This window comes from Balaenoptera borealis (assembly GCF_965194805.1).
Source record: "Balaenoptera borealis genome assembly, chromosome: 1".
NCBI classification, from domain to species: Eukaryota; Metazoa; Chordata; class Mammalia; order Artiodactyla; family Balaenopteridae; genus Balaenoptera; species Balaenoptera borealis.
This window is the reverse complement of record NC_138860.1, coordinates 182,011,502-182,030,227: the sequence shown is the minus strand read 5'-3', so window position 1 is coordinate 182,030,227 and position 18,726 is coordinate 182,011,502. Positions and strand designations below refer to the sequence as shown.

At 57.7% G+C, this 18,726-nt stretch overlaps 2 protein-coding genes across 11 annotated transcripts in view; one reads left to right on the top strand and one right to left on the bottom strand.

Annotated features, from left to right (window-relative positions):
• Window positions 1-3,315, top strand: part of SPEN (spen family transcriptional repressor) — a 93,197-nt gene extending 89,882 nt beyond the window's left edge. For all 5 annotated transcript variants that reach the window (XM_082380903.1, XM_082380904.1, XM_082380905.1 and 2 more), the window contains 4 exons: window positions 322-786; window positions 953-1,147; window positions 1,489-1,647; window positions 2,125-3,315. In XM_082380903.1, coding sequence (XP_082237029.1) covers window positions 322-786; window positions 953-1,147; window positions 1,489-1,647; window positions 2,125-2,256 — 951 coding nt within the window. In that variant the 3' untranslated portion in view covers window positions 2,257-3,315. The remainder of the gene's footprint in view (window positions 1-321; window positions 787-952; window positions 1,148-1,488; window positions 1,648-2,124) is intronic.
• A 1,410-nt stretch (window positions 3,316-4,725) lies between these two features.
• The window catches only part of ZBTB17 (zinc finger and BTB domain containing 17), a 31,151-nt gene continuing 17,150 nt past the window's right edge, over window positions 4,726-18,726 (bottom strand). For 2 of the 6 annotated variants that reach the window (XM_082381296.1, XM_082381295.1), the window contains 14 exons: window positions 10,824-11,030; window positions 9,766-9,954; window positions 9,002-9,142; window positions 8,549-8,668; window positions 7,709-7,947; window positions 7,470-7,612; window positions 7,085-7,385; window positions 6,694-6,781; window positions 6,496-6,612; window positions 6,286-6,406; window positions 5,931-6,061; window positions 5,395-5,604; window positions 5,187-5,276; window positions 4,726-5,110 (listed from right to left, as the gene is read on the bottom strand). In XM_082381296.1, coding sequence (XP_082237422.1) covers window positions 4,827-5,110; window positions 5,187-5,276; window positions 5,395-5,604; window positions 5,931-6,061; window positions 6,286-6,406; window positions 6,496-6,612; window positions 6,694-6,781; window positions 7,085-7,385; window positions 7,470-7,612; window positions 7,709-7,947; window positions 8,549-8,668; window positions 9,002-9,142; window positions 9,766-9,954; window positions 10,824-11,028 — 2,379 coding nt within the window. In that variant the 5' untranslated portion in view covers window positions 11,029-11,030 and the 3' untranslated portion in view covers window positions 4,726-4,826. The other 4 variants (XM_082381299.1, XM_082381297.1, XM_082381298.1 and 1 more) reach the window with 4 other exon arrangements.

Here is an 18,726-nt window from a genome sequence, read left to right as displayed (position 1 = left end):
CCTAAATTTCAGGATGGAGGAGTGAATCACAGCACGGAGAGCCCAGGGACATGGAGGGAGCTCATTGTGGGAGCGGGTGGCGTGGCGGCTCTTGCCTGCGGGGGGTGAGGAGGTAGGGAACGGGTGACCTTTTACCGGAACCCTCAATCCTGAACGCCCGAGAGCATGGCCGTCTGGTTAAAGCCCCTTCCGGGGGCCTGGCCTACGGGAGATGCCCTGCAGCTGACCTGCCCAGGGGCTCACGGCTGCTTGGTTGGGGCAGGATGTTGTTGGTGCGTAACAGACTCTGACCCTGTTGCTTTCTCTTCCCGCCCAATCCAGGGCCTCCCTCCTGACGGCGAGCCCTCGCAGCCTGCGCAGTCCGCACAGCCGGCCCAGTCCACGCAGCCCTCCCAGCTCAGCCAGCCAGGCCAGCCACCAAGCGGCAAGATGCCTCCAGTCTCCCAGGAGGCAAAGGGCACCCAGACAGGAGTAGAGCAGCCGCGCCTCCCAAATGTACCTGGAAACAGGCCGGCTGAGCCTCATGCCCAGGTCCACAGGGCGCAGGCGGAAACAAGCCAGACCTCGTATCCCTCCCCTGTGTCTGTCTCGATGAAGCCTGACCTCCCGGCCCCTCTTCCTGCTCAGGCTGCCCCAAAGCAGCCGTTGTTTGTCCCTACGCCCTCAGGCCCCAGCCCCCCTCCAGGACTGGCTCTGCCGCATACTGAAGCCCAGCCCGCCCCCAAACAAGATTCCTCTCCACATTTGACTTCCCAGAGACCTGTGGATATGGTCCAGCTTCTGAAGGTAAGCCTGGGCAGGGCCTTCCCTACCACCCTCCGAGCTTTGTGCTATTGTCAGTGTCCCGAGAGCCCCACTTGACTTAGATCAGCAAGCTGCTGCCTGGGGCCGTGGCCAGCACAGCTGTGTTCTCCAGCCGTGAGCTCACTTCTGTTTGTTTCCCTGTGAGCAGAAGTACCCCATCGTGTGGCAGGGCCTACTGGCCCTCAAGAACGACACAGCTGCTGTGCAGCTCCACTTCGTCTCTGGCAACAATGTCCTGGCCCATCGGTCCCTGCCGCTCTCTGAAGGAGGGCCCCCCCTGAGGATCGCACAGAGGATGCGGCTGGAGGCCTCACAGCTGGAGGGGGTTGCCCGAAGGATGATGGTAAGACTCAGGGCCCAGGTGAGCAAGTGCCCCGCCCACAGCAAGGGAAGGCACGGGTGGCCCCCACTGCCTGTCTCCGTGGCTTGTCACGGGGTGCAATAATGGCTTTCTTGGAGTGGATGATGAAGGGCATGTTCTGTCTCCACTAGGAGTGTAAGGTGCCTCTAGATCCAGAGATGAGGCTTTTTTTCATTCAGCAAACATATGGATGGCCCTCAGGGTCATCGTAGAGGTGGGGATTTAGGAGCCGAATCACCTGGGTTGGACAGGCCTCTTCTTGGGCTGTTTTGTGAGGTGCCCCCCCCCCCCCCAACGATCACTGACAGCTTCCTCTTCCCCAGGTGGAGACAGATTACTGTCTGCTGCTGGCTCTGCCCTGTGGCCGTGACCAAGAGGACGTCGTGAGCCAGACCGAGTCCCTCAAGGCTGCCTTCATCACGTATCTGCAGGCCAAGCAGGCGGCAGGCATCATCAACGTTCCCAACCCCGGCTCCAATCAGGTCAGCCCAGTGTCCCGCCTCGGTGCACACATACGTGGGGCTGGTCTCGGCTGGTCAGGCGGTCTGACTGATCTGGTGGCATGGGCTGCCCGTGCCAGCTAGAGTAGTCAGGACAGTTTCCCAGAGGAGCTGGACAAAGGGGCATTCTGGATAGAGGAAACCAGTGGAGTGCATGGGCCGGACTACTGCTGCCCATCCTGGAGACAGTCAATGGACGGCTGAGGCAGCAGACGGTTTTCTTTAGCTTAATAATAGAGAAGAAGTTCTCAGGGGTTAGTTTCATGTTAGTTTTCTGATACCTAGTTTTCTTCTGGTGGACAGAGTCTTGGAGACCTTAGCTGGTTGGGAAATTGACTCAGCCTGGCTCTCTGTTGGGCCTTTGCGCCCCCAGTTGGAAATGTTTTAGGGAAGAGTGGTAGTGGGGTGGGTGATGTGAAGACAGGAGGTCCCATTTTTCTCTCTTGTCCCTTTCTCCAGCCCGCCTATGTGCTGCAGATCTTCCCGCCCTGCGAGTTCTCTGAGAGTCACCTGTCCCGTCTGGCCCCCGACCTCCTGGCCAGCATCTCCAACATTTCTCCCCACCTCATGATCGTCATTGCCTCTGTGTGAGCCACTGAATGGTCACCACTCGGCATATCTTCCTGAGGCTCTGCAGCAAAAAATAAAACACCGGACAACCCAGCCAAGGGGAGGAAGAAGCTGCCGAGGGGGACAGACTCCACTGCCAGACGGCCAGCCTCGCTCTCCTACCCGCCCGCCCGCCCGCCCGCCCGGCTCAGTCAGACAGACCCCCCTGGGCAGTGGTGCTGCTACTCGTATGTTTACATGACATTTAGCCCAAGGACAGACCACCAACCAATGGACTTGCAGACACCTTGAGGCTGGGTTTCTCTCTCCTCTTTTTGGAGAAAAGGAACAGGGCAGTGGAATTTTTTTGTTTTTGTTTTTAAGAAACAAAACAGAACTGCCTTTGCACTAAATTAGTGACTTGGACTTTTGCACAGTGAAGACAGGCTGTGACACTCTGGATGTCTTGGTGTACGTGAACACACATGGCACACACATCGCAGACTCTCACGCAGGACTTCAAACTTCTGCTGAAACCTTGGGGTCAAGGAACATTTCATTGGGCTGTGTTGTCCCCACCCGTCCCTTCCCCTTGCTCATTTGGATGTCACCTCTCTTTAATTCTCCTGCGCCACCGTCTTTGATTCACCCAGGATGTACAGTTTACAATCAGAAAAGAGCAAACGGAAGGATTTTCTCTCTTGGTGGAATATGCAGAACTTGGGATGTGTGTATATATAAATATATAATATATATAAATATATATAATACTGACTTAAAAATCAAATTCCCCGACATACATTTTTTTTAATCTGTGCCAAAAATGTGTTTTCAGAGAAAATCTTATTTTCATACTCAGACTTTGTATTGTCACTCATTTGTATAAGTGCGCTTCGTTACAGCACGGGCCCTGCTCCCGCAACTTGGAAGTGTCACACACACAAAAAGACTGTACAAAAGACTGGCTTCCCTTCTTCCTGTGACCTTGACCTCTCCCCCAACTTCCTAACACTTATTAATTTATGAAAACTGTTTTTCTCAGCGCAGTTTTGTTTTATGTGTCCATTGGATTACAAACTTTATTAAAAAATACAGAACATGTCAAGTGTGGATGTGATTGTCACTTGGATGGGAGGACCAGGGGTCCTTGGCTTATGGGACCAGCTAGCCTTCGTCCCACTTTTGCTTTCAACCCCCCACCAAGTCTGTATATGGAACCTATTATCTCCTTTCTGCCACTGATCCTCCCCAGGGATCATTTTATCTTGTACAAAAGAAGATTTTCATCACAGACTGAACTTGAACTGTTTGTTTTTCAGTGCTGTGGTGTTTATCTGACACTTCAAGGTCCCAGTTGGCTCCTGCGTAATGTCGAAGGCACTTCAAATTTGATTGATTAAAGAATAAAGCCACCTCCCACTCAAACTCAGAAACATCTTAAGGAAGCTTTGGGGTCTTGCCTCTTCTCCCTTCCTCCTCCGGGCATGGTGCAGGCTGGCCCTGCAGCAGCTGCCTCCCAGTAGGAGGATGGCACTGGTGGGCCAAGCTTCCCCAGCAGCTGGACCCACCGCAAGCTGGGGAGTTGGGTGTGGGGGACGGGAACACAAGGACCACAAAGTTGCTGGTCTCACTTGTAGTTCCCCGGGGCTCTTCCAAATAGAGCTATGCTTTCGGTGCGAGATGGTACCATCTCTGGGTGAGGAATTAACAGCTGCTGGGGACAAGCTGTATGGAAACGCGGCAGAGAAGGCATCTCATGCCTCCCTGCTGACAGAGGTAAGAATGAGCTGCTTCACCGTCCGCACTGCTGCTCCTAGTTTAAGCAGTGCTGCCATCTCCCACCTCCCCATCACAGCTCCTGGCCGCTCATTCCTGTCCCTCCAGGCTCTCAGCCTTGTAGAGACGCCGCTGATTCAGGGCAAGTAAATGTTCTCAAAAGATGACACTGGCTTGGCCCTGATCTTGCAGCCAGGGTTACCGTGAAGCGAGTGCGGAGCTCTCCCTCTTCCCTAGGCCCAACAGAAGCAGGCCTGCGGCCTGTTGGGTCTGGTGCTCTGCCTACCTTGCTGCTCTGGCTGAATGGGCCCCCGAGCTGGGCTCTGTACGGGTGGCCTGGATCCTGGTAAGCAGTTGTGGCCAAGCCCTGTGGGCCCAGTTCCCAACACAAGGGCGCAGGGTCACAGCTGTGGCTCCACAGCGGAGAGAGGTGGAGAGGGGAGGTCCGATCCTCACGCCGAGCCGAGGAGAAGCCTCCAAAGAGGAGGCCAGATGGGGCTCGTGGAGCCGCAGTTTCTCTGGCCTGAGTGTGCTGCCCACACCCCAACTCGGGCAAAGCAACCAGCTTGCTTCTAGACGGGTCCCGCGGCTCCAGTCCCATTCTGCAAAGGGACAGCCTGGCTTTCCCCACAAGCAAGTCTCTGCCGACTGGTCGCTGGGTGGAGCAACCCTTCCCCGGCATCAGCCACAGCTGCCAGCTCCCCGCCCCAGCCCCACAGGGAGCTATAGGCAGCGTTAGAAAATAATCAGATTTATTCTCTCTAGGGAATGGGCTCACCCCTCTCAGTTCTAGGGTGCCGTCCAACCTTAAATAAACAGGAGGAGGGGGTGCCTGCTCACTCAGCAGATGGTGGACATTCAGGGGCTGTGGGAGGTGTCTCTGCCAGGGCCGGCTGCCCATCAGCCCCATCCCGAGGGCGGAAGACCAGCTCCCCAGCCTGCAGCACCTGCCCGGCCGGCCACGTGCTGCCTGGCCCGTACTGCTGGTAGAAGTCCGCATCCGTCTGGAACATGACCAGTGCCTGGGCCGTGTGGATCCGCACGTGCTGGGCCAGGCTGTTGGCATCCAGGAACTTATCTCCACAGGAGTCACAGGCGTAGAGGATGTGAGTGTTGGGATCTGTGGGAGTGGGGCTGCAGTTAGGACAGGGAGGGCCCCTGGGTCCGGCAGCTTTCCCCCAGGCGGCCCCTCTCACCTTCTTCCTGCACTTGCTTCACAGCTTTGCTGATCTCGGCTTTAAGTACTTCTGTCTCATCAGCGGTCACCGCCGCCCCCACTGGCACCACTGTGGGGGCATCGGCAGGGCCTGAGACCAGACTCACCTGCCCCTTTGCTGCCACCCCAGAGGCAACCCCTGCTGTGACCACCCCCTGCTGCCCTGGGAGCTGAGTGATGGTCCGCACCTGTGAGCTGAGTGACGGCCGTTGCCGCCAGTGCCTCAGTGGCCAGCGTGACCATGTCATCGACAGTGACCACGCTGACCTCACCGCCCTCCTCTGGCTCCAGGATTTTGATGCCTGCCTTGCCCTGGTGCACAGTCTTCACATGGGAACGAAGGTTGTCCACCCGGTTGAAGCCGCGACCGCACTTGTCACACAGGTAAGGCTTCTCTCCTGGGGGGGGAGGCAAGGTTCTCTCCTGCCATTGGGGGGGGGGGTGCAGGGGGGGAGGACCTCAGTGGCCTCCAGCTTCCCCCGCAGCCCTGTCTTTTCCAGCAGGAAGAGCTCTGGGGCAGCCACCTGAGGCACAGGGAAGCTTCCAGTGGCCCCTGCACCTTCCAGAAGCTCTGAGAAAATGGGGCCCTCCTTGGAGTTAAACTGCTTTCAAGGCCGCCTTCAGCAAGTGCCGGCACCGAAGGCTGGGGTCCGGGGCACCTCCCACCCCACCATGTGCCCCAGAGTCAGGGCTTGGGACAGAGAGGCGGGTGGCACGCACTCACCAGTGTGGATGATGATATGCTTGGACAGGTCCCCCACGTTCACGAAGGCCTTGCTGCACACGCTGCACTTGTGAGGGCGGATGTTGTCATGGTGGCGGATGTGATTGGCCAACTGGCTGGATTGGACGAATCTGCAGGGCCAGAAGGAAAGGCTTGCACAGAACCGCCCAGGCCTGGGCCGGGGTGCTGGGCTGGGGCCTCCCACCTCAGGGTCTAGACCCGAGAGGACCCCGGGACCTGCACTGGAGCAGTCTGCCCGGCTACCAACCGAGCCCCGGGCTTCTTCTCTGACCCCCTCCACCCGCCGGGTGCTGGGACCCCACAGGGCGCCGGCTGGGGGCCGGAAGGGCAGGACCTCTTTCCGCAGCGCTCGCAGACGTAGGGCTTCTCCCCGGTGTGCTGGCGCACGTGGGCGATGAGGGAGCTGGCCTGGGTGAAGGCTTTGCCGCACATCACGCACTGGCATGGCTTCTCACCTGGGGATGGAGGCAGGGGACGGGAAGGTGTCGGCGCCTGCTCTCCTCCCTTGTGCCCGCACCCGGGCGCCGCCGGGCCGCTCACCCACCCGTGTGGATGCGGACGTGCCGCTGCAGGGCGCCGGGGTCAGCGAACTGCCGCTGGCAGTGGACGCACACGTAGGGCTTTTCACCGCTGTGAATCCGAAGGTGCCGCTTCAGGTTCCCTGTGGCGAGACCGAGGGTGGGCCTGGCACGGGCGCCCGGGGGCGGGGGCGGGGCCGGGGGCGGGGCCAGCCGGGCCCTACCTGAGGTGGTGAACTGCTTCCCACACTCCCGGCACTTGAGGGGCCCGTCGGCGATGTGGATCTTCAGGTGGGCCTTCAGGTTCCCCACCTGCGCCCAGGCAGGGGGTCAGACGGCAGGGAACCACCGATCCTCGGTCCTCCCGGGGGCCTGTGCGGGGCTCCCCCTTTCCTCAAGGCCGGAGGAAATGGGAAAACCACCCCCCTCAGTTCTTCCTGGCCCGCGCCCGTCCCCCCAGCCTGCCTTCCCAGTTTGCTCGGCAGAGCAGTCAAGAGCTCCAGCCGGCAGGGTCATTTTCTGCTCAGCCAACACCACCTACTTCCCCGCTAGGCCCCCCGGGCCCCCGAGACGGAAGCCGCCGGAGCACAGGGGCCCAGGGCCGGCTCCCCCCACCTGGTTGAACTTCTTGTCGCAGTGAGGGCACTTGTGCTCCTTGTCGGTGTCGTGCGTCTCCAGGTGGCGCATCTTGGACGTGGGGTCGGAGAAGGAGCGGCCGCAGTAGTCGCACTGGTAGGGCTTCTCGCCGCTGTGCACCAGCTGGTGCCGCTTGAGGTTGCCGGACGTGGTGAAGAGCTTGCCGCAGTCCTCGCAGCGGTAGCGCGCCTCGCCCGAGTGCCGCTTCTTGTGCAGGTTCAGCAGGCTGACGAGCCGGTAGCTCTTGCCGCACTCCTCACAGCCGTATGGCTTCAGCGGGCTGGCGGCAGAACGCGGGGACAGGAGGCTCGCGGGGCTCGCGGGGCCGGGGCGGGCGGGCATGGGGGGCGGCCGCGGGGCCTACCTGTGGGTCTTCTCGTGGGCCTTGCAGGCTGCCGGGTCAGAGAAGGCCTTGCTGCACTCCCGGCACGAGAAGGGCTTCTCGCCCGTGTGGATGCGGATGTGCCGCTTGAAGTTGCCCGTGTGCGTGAACTCCTTCCCACAGTCCTGCGGGCGCAGGGGGCTGGGTGTCAGGGGCGGCGCCGGGGGGGGGGGGGGGGGGGAAGGGGGCCCGGGGCGGGGCCGCCACCGCCCGCGGCGCACCTCGCACTTGTGGATGACGGAGCCGTAGGCCTTGGACTCCGTGCGGTCGCCGTAGGTGCCCGAGCGCAGGCCCCGCGCCTCCGCGCCGAGCTCCTGGCCTGAGTCCGTGCTGGCCGACTCCTCGCTCTCCTCGGGGGCCTCGCCCTTCTCCAGCGGCGGCCCCTCTTCCTTGACCACCGCGGGCACGGCGCCCTCCTCCTCTCGTTCTTCTCCCTTCCTGGCTGGCTCCACCTCCATTTCTGCCACAAGAAGGGCAAGTACTGAGGAAACCGACCTGGCAACTGGCCAAGTGAGGCCTGGGCACGGCTCATCTCTGCACACACCCTCTCTCTGCGTGGGCGCCTCGCAGGGGCAGGGCAATGTCTGGGAGCCGCAGATAAATGGTCCCCAGCACCGCCAGGGCAAGCCCAGGGGAGACCAATGACCGGGACAGCTGCCGCTTGGAGGATGTAGATGGGCCTCAGTCCAACGGGGGCCCCGTATTTGGCGACACAGGTGGGAAGGGTGCTGTCAGCCAACAAGCACTGGGGGCGGGGGCTGGGGTGGGTGCCATGGGCGGCCAAGTTCCGCCACGGTGCTCAGCCCAGGGAAAAACAGCAGGGCCAGTACTACGACAAGGACACTTCTGTGCTAAAGGGAAGCACGGCCAGGGTGTACAACCAAGAAACTGATGTCAAAATTCAAGAATGAGGAAAGATGTCGGCCCAAAAGCTGATGTGAGTGACTCACAGTGAGATCAGCTAAGGGAGGAAGAGAGGGCCCCTGGCGGGGGGCGGGGGGGGTGACATGTGAGTGGGGGATGCCTGCGTGAGGGTGGGCGCCCCGGCTGGCGGAGGGTACCTTGCTCTGAGCTCTCTGACAAGGCAGCCTCGGCCTCAGCAGCAGCCATGCCACTTGTGGGGTCCGGCTTGAGCTCCACAGGCTCCCGGGGGGCATCGGCCTTCTCCGTCTGCTCTGCACCTGGGGTAGAGGTGTGGGGGCATCCGGGGCTGGACTGGCACCCTCTGTCCAGGGGCCGGTCGGCTCTCCTGGACCAGACCCCTGGAAGCGGCTATGGCCCCGGGGGTGGGGGGAGCACATCCAAGCTCGGGCCGCTTAAGCCTCTGCTCTGGCTTTAACAGATGCCCCAGAAAAAATAAGCGGTGGTTTTGGGTAACCTGAGCTCAAGGGATGCAGTTGCCTGTGCCTCCCTCCCTCCCTCGCCCAGGAGCCTCCTGAGAAAGCTGCTCACTGCGCTGGGGCCCACGCCACCGGCAGGTGATGGACAGCCAGGTCCTCAGCAGCACAACTCACCGCTGGCTGTGCTCTCGGCCTGGCCGCCCCGCTCCTCTTTGGGCTCCCGGCCCAGGCCCGTGGGCAGACTGCTCCTGGCCACGTCCAGCTCGCTCAGTGTAGTGGCAGCAGCCTTCTCTTCTTTGGCTCTCTTGTCCCCCACTGGAGATGGAACAGGACAGGCCTGCCATTTCCCATCAAGTGTCCACCACTTGGCGGGGTGAGGTAGCCCAGAGCTTGCCAGCTCTTCCAGACCTCCCTGGGGATACATCTAAGTGGCGGTTTGTTGGTTTGCTCATTCAACAGATTATTCATAGGCACCGACATCACACCAGGCTGCCGCTGGGCCTGGGGTACAACAGTCATGGTTGCTGCTCCCATGGGGCTCGCAGACTGGTCGGGGAGACAGTCGTCACACGTGAAATGACGCTCATCAGAGATCGGTGCTTACAAGGAGAGGAGCGTGGTTCTCTGAAAGTGTGCCACGAGGAATCTGGCCCACACTGGGCCTCAGGGGGCTTTCCTGAGGCACTAAGAGGAGCAGGAGGAAGGGTGTGGGAGAGGAGACCTGCCGGAAGAGGGAAGTCCTGTGCAAAGGCCTTGAGCCAGGCGTGGCTGCCGGTGCCCTCAGGCAGGGAGGGCAGACGGGGCCCCTCTGAGAGGCGTTCTCAGACTTTGCTGCGGCTCCTCCCCACGAGCTCCCCACAACACAGGCGAGGCCAAAGAGGTGACAGAGAGAGGCGGGGGCAGAGCTCCCATCAAAAGCCACCTGCCAAGAATCTTACCTTCCAAGGCCGAGGCCTCCATAGTCTCCCCAGGGCTGGCAGCCGGCTCAGCCAGTGACTTGAGGGCATGGCAGGCCGTGATGATGTCCTGCATCTGCAGGAAGCTGGCCACAGCCAGCACATCGTCCACGTTCTCAGAGCTCAGGCTCAGCTTGGCCGTGTACATAAACTCCAGCACCTGCCCCAGGCCTGCCAAGGACACAGACAGCCATGACGGACCCACCTCGAGGCCTGGCACCAGCAGCCTGTCCAGCTGCTCCACTCCGTGGCAGGATCCAGGGATTTGTGAAAAGCAGAGTGGCGGTGGCAGCCCACTGTCTCCCCATCTCCTGCGCCGGTGGAGAGGCGGGCAACCTGGGGATTCTCAACCCAGACAACAGCCTCCAAAAAGAAGCACACCCATAGAGGGCGGAGGGTGTGAGTGCCCACCCTGAACACTCTCTGCCCATCCACTGCACTTCAGCACCAGAGGACAGAGTCTCTCACCACTGGCTTTCATCAGGGCTCTGCCACAAACTCTCTACCTGACCTCCAGGCCAGTCACCTGACCTCTCTGGGCCTCAGTTTCCGCATGTGTAAAATGGGGGAACGACACCTTGCCCGAACTTCTGGTGGCATGGCACGCCATTCTGGGTTGGGAACCTGAATCTAGGACCAGTTAGCTCCTTCCTCAATCCCAAGACCTTCCTGACACCCCTCCCGATCCCAACCCTTGCCATTCTCATCAAGGTGAGCACTGGGGTAGGGGGTTGAGGACTGACTCAGCAATGGAAAGGGACCAGGGCTCAGAGCCCTCCCGCTCTCTGTCCCTCCTGATGAGCTTGTCCTGTGTTCACTCTGGAGCTTATCATGAGCCCTTCCTGCCAGCTCTCCCCTTCCACCCCGCTCCCAGTCAAAAGAGGCCCCGCAAACGTGGTAAGAACTTGGTACCCACGCACTCATGGCCGAGTCTTGTGTGGGAGGTCTGGCGCACCCCACAGCTAGAAGGTGCTGCTCAAACGAGGGCCTCGCGTGGCACGGGGCCCGCCACAAGCTCGGCCCTGGACCCAGTGGGGTACCTGCCGCGTTACTGATGTCCAGGTGCACCACATCCTTCTGGTCCACGAAGAGCATCTTGAAGTACTCGCTGCAGGCCGCCAGCACTGCTTTGTGAGCCTTAAAGTCAACACCATCCACCACAAAAGTGCAGTCACACAAAAGCCCCAGTTGCCGCTGCTGGTTCAGCTGCTCCAAGACATGCTGGCTGTGCTGGGGAAAATCCATGGCTGGGGAAAGCCACAGAGCCCTCGAGTTAGCACGAGGGAGGACACCAACCAGCCCCAGCAGCAATCCCAGCACCCCCAGGTGAGAAGCAGGGGGATGGGTGGGAGGGTGGAACCAAATCCACAAAGGGCAGGTGCCTCTGCAGGCCCAGACCGACCAGGGGCTGGCTTCTAGATTCCTGGGCTAACTGGTCAGGAAAGTTCCAAAACCCAAAAAGCATGGAGGGACCAACACAAAACAGCCACCTTTGTGCCTTGCCAGGTAATGACATTAAAAAATCAAAAACCAAGCACAAACAAAACACTGATTACTGTCAGCATTTCAAAAAAAAAAAAAAAAAAAAGACATGGTCGCTTAACTTTTTGTTTTACAAAAAGAATGCATGACATAATCTTAGACTAAAAGATCTTTCGATTGGATACATGTGGCTTCATGAAAACCTTTCTATTTTGTTTCTATTTTTCTCAGTTTGTCATGTACAGGTGAAATATGCGCTTGGGAAGGCAGACGTTTCATCATCCAGCATTTCAGGAATCAGCCCCTCTCCTGCTGCACCCACAGGGGTCTGTGCAGGTTGCCTTGTTCTCGGCAAAGCCTGGCCCTCGGGGGTGAGGATCCATCTCTCCCCCACTTCCCCCACCTCTGATTCATGGGCTCAGGGAACTACCCAAGAGCTGGTGAGTCTTCTGCCTCCAGAAACCTCTCTAGGCTGTCCCTGGAGAAAGAATGAACTCTGATCCTGAGCCCAGAAGCTGCTGGCCTGCTGCAGTTTCTCTGTCAAAGGCCTCACTTGCTGCTTGGAAATTCCACAACTGTCTCAAGTAAAAATGCTCACAAAAACTCCAAGGCCTGGTGCCAAATCGTCCTGAACTGCACAAGCCAGGACTAAGTAAGTATCTAAAACGGCTCTCCCCTCCCCCTCAACACCACACCAGAGTCAGTCTCAGGATCGGCATTTTCTAGGGAAAAGAAGCAGACTCTCCTTTCAAGAAAGAACCCATTTCTAAGTAAACATCAGTGCCCACTCCTGGGACCACATTACATAGATCCAACCGGGCTGGGCTGTCACACCCTGGCCTGGAATCTGATAAGTGGCAGGGGTTTCTCTCCCAGTTCTTCTAGAACCTTTCTTCTGAGGCCTGGGTCTGCTCAGAGCTGCCCCAGGTGGTTTCTGGGCAGGTGAGCATGACCCTGGGAGGCTCTCGGCCTCCAGGTTTCAGCAGCCACTCACTGGCTCCGGCTGTTCCCGTTACATCAGCCTCTCGGGGCTGAGTCACCGCGCTGCAGCTCTGGAGCTGCAGTGACCATGTATGGCTGTCTGGCTGTGATGAGACATAACGAAAGCCACGCCCCCGCGCACGTGGCTTAGCCAGCACAGATCGGCTTTGAAGGATGCAAAGCCCACCCACCCGTGGTGTCTGGAAACTTTTCACAAGTGGAAGGGTGTATTTGCTGAACTGGGAGAAGTCACCGAGTAGGTGGGTAGGGCTCCATCAAGTAAGGGGGGACAGGCAGTCGCAACAGGCCGTGTGCCATGGGGTGCCAGCCCCTGAGTCATGAGTTCAGAGTTGCTGCTGCTGGAGACTTGAAAATACCCTTTGTCTCCCTCCAGCGTCCCCAGGACTGTCCTTTGGTCCCAGCCTCCACACACAAGCTCCCAGCCAGAGGCACAGCTTCTTGGACTGCTCAGATCATAAGTGGCTGAGGCTCAAACTCTTAGGTATAAGCAGGGGAGAGCCGGAAGCCAGCCCTGGAGTCAAGAGGTCAGGCGCAAGGTGGCTGGGCCCTCTGCGTCTGCTGAACAACCTGCTCGGTGACAAACCAGCCGGCGCAGCACGGAGCCGCCGGAGCAAAGGCTTCTGCTGACCAGGACACCCCATAAAGGCATCCTTCTCTAGGTCTTCAGTCCCTAGAAAAAGCAAGTTCTCATTCGTGACCTCAAGGGATGCAAGGGAGAAGTTCGGCTGTTCTGTTCCTGAGCAGGTCAAAGCTAAAACAGAGAAGTTTTGGAGGACATGGAAAAGAACCAGTGTCCAGCCTGTAGGGTTAAACAGGAGGGCCGGGCACTTAGGCCTAGGACCTAAAGGGGGTACACACAGGCAAGGTGTAAATGGAACCAAAGGCAGGTGGCAAGGAGAGGCCTGGGCCAAACCGACCTGAGCTGTCTTCTCTCTGCTGTGGAAAAAGCCACGTGAGCAGACAAATGTGTGCACATGTGCATGGGCAGCCCCTGAGTTCCAAGCACCAGTTCACCCTCTTTGTCCTCAGGTGAAATACCCGCCAAGTGCAGAAAGGGAGGGACCACCAGGGCCCACAGGTGCCTTCTCAATCAGCTGCAGAATAATCCCCTTCAGAACTTTCCAATCAGATCCAAACTCTTCCCTCCTGGCAGTGGGCCTGGCTCCCTCACCTTCACCAGGAGCCAACCCAAGAAGTGAACTGGGAGGAAGTACCTCCCAGGCTCAGAAACAACTGGGGAGCACTGGCTGAACACCCATGCCCTGCGCCCCCTCCCCCCCTGCCCCCCCCAGAGGTACAGAGTTGTTCCCAGGCCCCTGGGCTGGAGCCTGCTGAGAGCAGAACCCTCCAGCCAGAAAGCAATCTGACTTGCTGGGAAGATAAACATGAGAAAAGACTCCTGGCCAACAGGGTGGAAGGGACCTGCCAGCTCCAAGGTCAGGTGGTTACTGGCCTTGCCTGGGACCAAGGCCGAGACGAGCCCTCGGCGGGGACACGTCGGGGCGGGGTGCACTCACTTCCAGAGGCCTTGGGAGAAGGCTGGTACAGGTCCCTGCGAGAGGGTGGGCGGTGGCCCAGCACCCCAGCCCCTCCCCGCCCCACACGGGGGAGCAGCTGCGCGCCACGAGTAATGTTTTCCACCCAAAGCTAACTGCAGTGTTCTGATGCGCCCAGAAGCGGGCTCCTCCCCAAATGTGGGTGTCGGGAGAACACCAGAGGCTTCTGGAATCCCTCTGAAGCCTCCAAAGCTGTTCCAACAAGAGAAACAGTCCTAAAAGAGCATCTGTTCTGACAAAATCAAAGAAAGAAATGGACGAGAGAGAAAACACACAAGGATAAAAGGGAAGGAGGAAGCAGGGAAGGATGGGGGAAGTAGGGAGAGGAACTAGAAGGAAGGAAAAAGGAAAAAAAGGGCCATCCCACAAACAGATAAACAGCGCTTAAACATGCACTCACAAGCCCCATCTTGTGATTGGCACCCCCAGGGGGTGTGAGGGCCCTTGGGGGGTTTGCCGAGTGCTAAATGGTGTCACTTGTCAGCAGCACCGTGGATTTTATAACCGCACAGCCCCCAGGGGCAGTGGAGCTCAGAGCCTCCAGGCTGTCGTCCAGTGCTCACCCACTCACCTCCCCCAGCTGCCTGCCTCTACAAAGCTCCAACAGCCCCTCTCTTCTCCCCAAGACGGTGCGGTGAGCCGGTGAGGGGCCAGCCGGCTCGGTCCTCCCCTCAGAGGCGCTGAGCTAGAAGCAGGCCGTGCCCCACCTCCAAACCTAGGTGAACTGTTGTTCTAGAATGAGCATGCAGTCCTCTGACTGTCTCCTGTCTCCTCTTTTATACTCTACAGTGAAAGGAACCCACCAGGATCTGGCCAAGCTTAGAGGGGACCAGGAAAAGAGGTGAGCGCGTGGGGCAGGATGCACCTGCCTGGGCCACACAGGGGGACGTGGGGGCCCCAGGGGCGGGCAGCGGAGTGCACGCAAGGAGGGGGCATTGTCTGAGGGGACTTGAACACAGTAACAAGATCAGCAGCCAGCCCGCTGCTCATTACCCACGGCAGGGATCGAGTGCGGTTCTGCCGGCCCACCCGTGGTGTGCGGTGCCCTCTGCTAAGCACGACAGTGGGGTCCCTTCCTGCTCGTTTCATCTTGCTTCAAGGGTGCTACGTGTGGGCCTTAGTTAAAGCTGCTTCTAAGAAAGACCCCCTAAACTTAGCACAACAGAAAACTCACACAGAACTAGACCGCAGAGCCCATCGAGCCCAAAGCCCTCATGTTTCCGACCAACTCCGGCCTCCGAGCGGGCACCTTCCATGACACTGCTGTCTGCTCGATCCATATCCCTGATTGACGGGGCAGACCTCGGTGTCAGAGGTGGGATGCTCCCCTGAGGACAAGCAGCCTAGCTGGACACAAGCCCTGGCCAGCCTCACAAGGAATTCATTTGGGCACGAAAACGTGAGGGACCTGGGGAAGCCCCGCAGTGTGGATACAAACAGGCAACACGGACATGGATGTGCATGTGTGGGCACCGTGGGCACAGTCTCTGAGGACGGCCGCCAACAATCCCTCCCATCCGACCCCACCTGCCATGAGACTCCAGCTGAACCGGGGTGGCCCTGGGATGACTCTGACCAACAGGATGCAGTGACTCTGTGCCAGTTCCAGGCCTGGCCCTTAAGAGGTCTGGAAGATTCTGCTTTGCTTTCTTGGAACCCAGCCACCCCACTGCAGGGATGCCCGGGCGCTCCTGCTGGGGGGAGAGGACACATGGAGGGGCCTGGAGGAGACACCAATATGCACGGGCCCCTGAAGAAGAGCTGAGATGCCCCAGCTGACAGCACCAGGGCTCCAGCCCAGCCACCGGCTGAATGCTGGCACACGAGTGACCTCAACACCTTGTAGAACAAAAACAACTGCCCAGTCGACCCACGAGATGGGGAGAAATAATAAACTGCTGATGGTTAAAGACACTAAGTTTTGAGGTGGTTTGCTTACAGCAAGAGATAACTGATACAGATGGTAAAACTGTAAAGAAAAAGGGATGATTAACAAAAAATTTCAGGGTAACAATTCTCTCTGGATGGGAGGAGGAGCAATTAGGGTTTTCTGAGATACTGGGAGTGCTCTATTTCTTTATTTGGATACACCTAAATTTATTATTTAAACTAAATATGTGCATTTCATATACTTTTATATGGGAACATTTTTCAAAATTTAACAAAATTTGTAATAAGAAAAAAGTGAGGTAAAAGTGCCACACTCAATCCGTGCAGAGATGGGGTGTTTCCAACCATGTTCCCAGATGCTCTGGCCAGGGCTGCCCTGAGGAGGGGAAAGAGCCACAAAGGTGGACAGGAGTGCGGGGTGGGGGGGTGGGGGGTAGCGCCGGAGAAAACACAATCCCTCTCATTTGCCTTTCGGATCCAAGACATCCACACACAGACTGCTGCCATGAGAAAAGTTTCTCCCTGGGTCGTGAAATCCACTCTGCTCAATTCAACAAAACCTGAATCCCAGATCCCCACAGTAACAATAAAATGGCATTTATGGCGGGTCTTCAACACACCAAGCGGCATGGCACCACGTGTGGCACAGTCCAATCACCTAAAAACTAAGAGCATGGCTACACCAGGCCCCAAGCTCCGCCCTGCTGCCTCCAACAGTTAGGACTTGAGAGGCAGCACGGCACCTCGGAGACAGCAGAGCCTCTGGGGCCAAAGCCAAGTAGGCTCACCTCCAGGTCCTGCCACCTACCACACCCGCAGGTGACCTACAGCAAAGCCCTCCTCTGGCATAGTGGAGCCAGTGGGACTACTTCCCATGTTCTTTACAGGATTAAGCTAGGTAACATAAGCAGAGGGCCTGCCCAGTGCCTGGCATGTGGTAAGCACTCAGCAAACGACTGTTACCAGGAAGCAGAGATGCTGACTCTCTCTATTTTTTTAGGCCAAAGACCACATCAGATGGTTTCTACGTATCCTTTTATGCTGGGCACCTCGGGTATACTCAAAAAACTACTTGGTGACTTGAACCTTGTTTAGATGTTGTAATCACAACACATTATTCCTTCTAAATGCAGTCTGGAAAAATCCCGGAGCCCAATTAACATGAAGAGACAGGGGGCACTGGGCAAGAACCACTCAGAGCGATTTTCTCTGTCAGGGAAGCACTTTATATTGAACAACTGTTCCATAAACCCCAAGGGTGCTCCTGGCTGAAGGCTGGAGCGCCTGCCCAGAGCTCTAAGTGGGTCCACAGAGCAACGCTCCATCTCAGAGTCAAATGGGCACCTGTCAGACATGAAATATTGCCCAGGTTATTAGCAAGCGCTGAACTGCATGCATTTCCAAACTGCTGCACAGAGGGAAACCATTAGCCAGGAAACAACTGGCCTACCACCAGGAGACGCCCGCCAATCTTGACGAACAACAGTCCCCAGCTCCCGGGACAGGCTGTGCCAGCTGCAGGCCTGGACAGGAGACAGCCACCCAAGGGCCTCGAGGCACCTGAGAGCGGGTGACAGGGATCAGCGTTCCTGATTTTCCAGAAATACTGGTGGCTCGTGTACACAGCCTGGCATACACCAACTCAGGCCAAGGGAACGGAGTTCCCAGCAGGCCAGCCCTGCAAACATGACAGCTGCCTGCTCAACTCCACCAACCCACCTGCTGTGACAACCCGTCCCTTTTCAGCGCAACGTGGCAGAGAAGCAAATATCAACAAAACCAACCGTACTGGAACTTTCCTCCTCGCCCAGCAAACACAGCTCTTCTATTAAGCTTGTGTTTCTCAAACTTTTAAAGTCCATTTCCACTTTGTAGAGACACACAAACCTGACTCAGCCCTTCCCAACAGCCCCAAATGCTTCATCTTCTCCTGAATAGTGGCCCCCACCCTGAAAAGCACTGCTTCCTTCTACAGAATGCACCCTGCCAAGATTCAGTACCGTTTGCTTTGCTGAAGTTTGTGTTATAAAAAACACTGACTTTTTTCTAAATCTAAAAGTAATGTCTGAATATAAAATTAAACTGTGCTACTGACTTTGCTTTTCAAACTATACAACTTGTACTATCTCTAAATTTAACCACACTTCTGAAGAGGGAGTGGATATCCCTTTCCCTGACCCCCGATAGACCCCACTGCTCTAGGAACATGGCTGAGCGGGAAGGCTGGCTGGCCCTGAAGAAAGTGTGTCCTGTATCCCAGCACCTGTGCCAGTTTATTTATTTTTATTTTTGGCTGTGTTGGGTCTTCGTTTCTGTGCGAGGGCTTTCTCTAGTTGCAACGAGCGGGGGCCACTCTTCATCGCGGTGCGCGGGCCTCTTCACTATCGCGGCCTCTCTTGTTGCGGAGCACAGGCTCCAGGCGTGCAGGCTCAGTAGTTGTGGCTCATGGGCCCAGTCGCTCCGCGGCATGTGGGATCCTCCCAGACCAGGGCTCGAACCCGTGTCCCCTGCATTGGCAGGCGGATTCTCAACCACTGCGCCACCAGGGAAGCCCCCCTGTGCCAGTTTAGAACCCATCATGCTAGTACTTGCTCTGGGGACTCTTGAAGCTTGACACGGGATAAATCAAGGGCCTTGCTACCAAAAAGACAAAATCAGAACATGTGGGACTGGCATGGGGTCTGATCATTCTCCAACGTCCCCCCTGCTCCCCTCTGCCCAGCACTCCCTGAGTGGTGGTGGCACATGGACACAGCCTGAAATTATACTGGTAGGTGGACTCCCCTACCAAGTTCAATAAACTCATTGCCGGGTACGCCGACTTCTTGCTTCTTCCTTACAGCTGTTTATAGCACCTATCCTAGGACTTCGCCCTCAAATCAAGTTGGGGAACAGGCCTGGTATAGAACGAATTCCTGGCCTTGTTGAATATGACCAACTCAAGGTCAAAATATTCTGTGGACCCTCATGAAATGATCATTGTACTTTTGGTGCTTGTTAACTGAAAAACTAT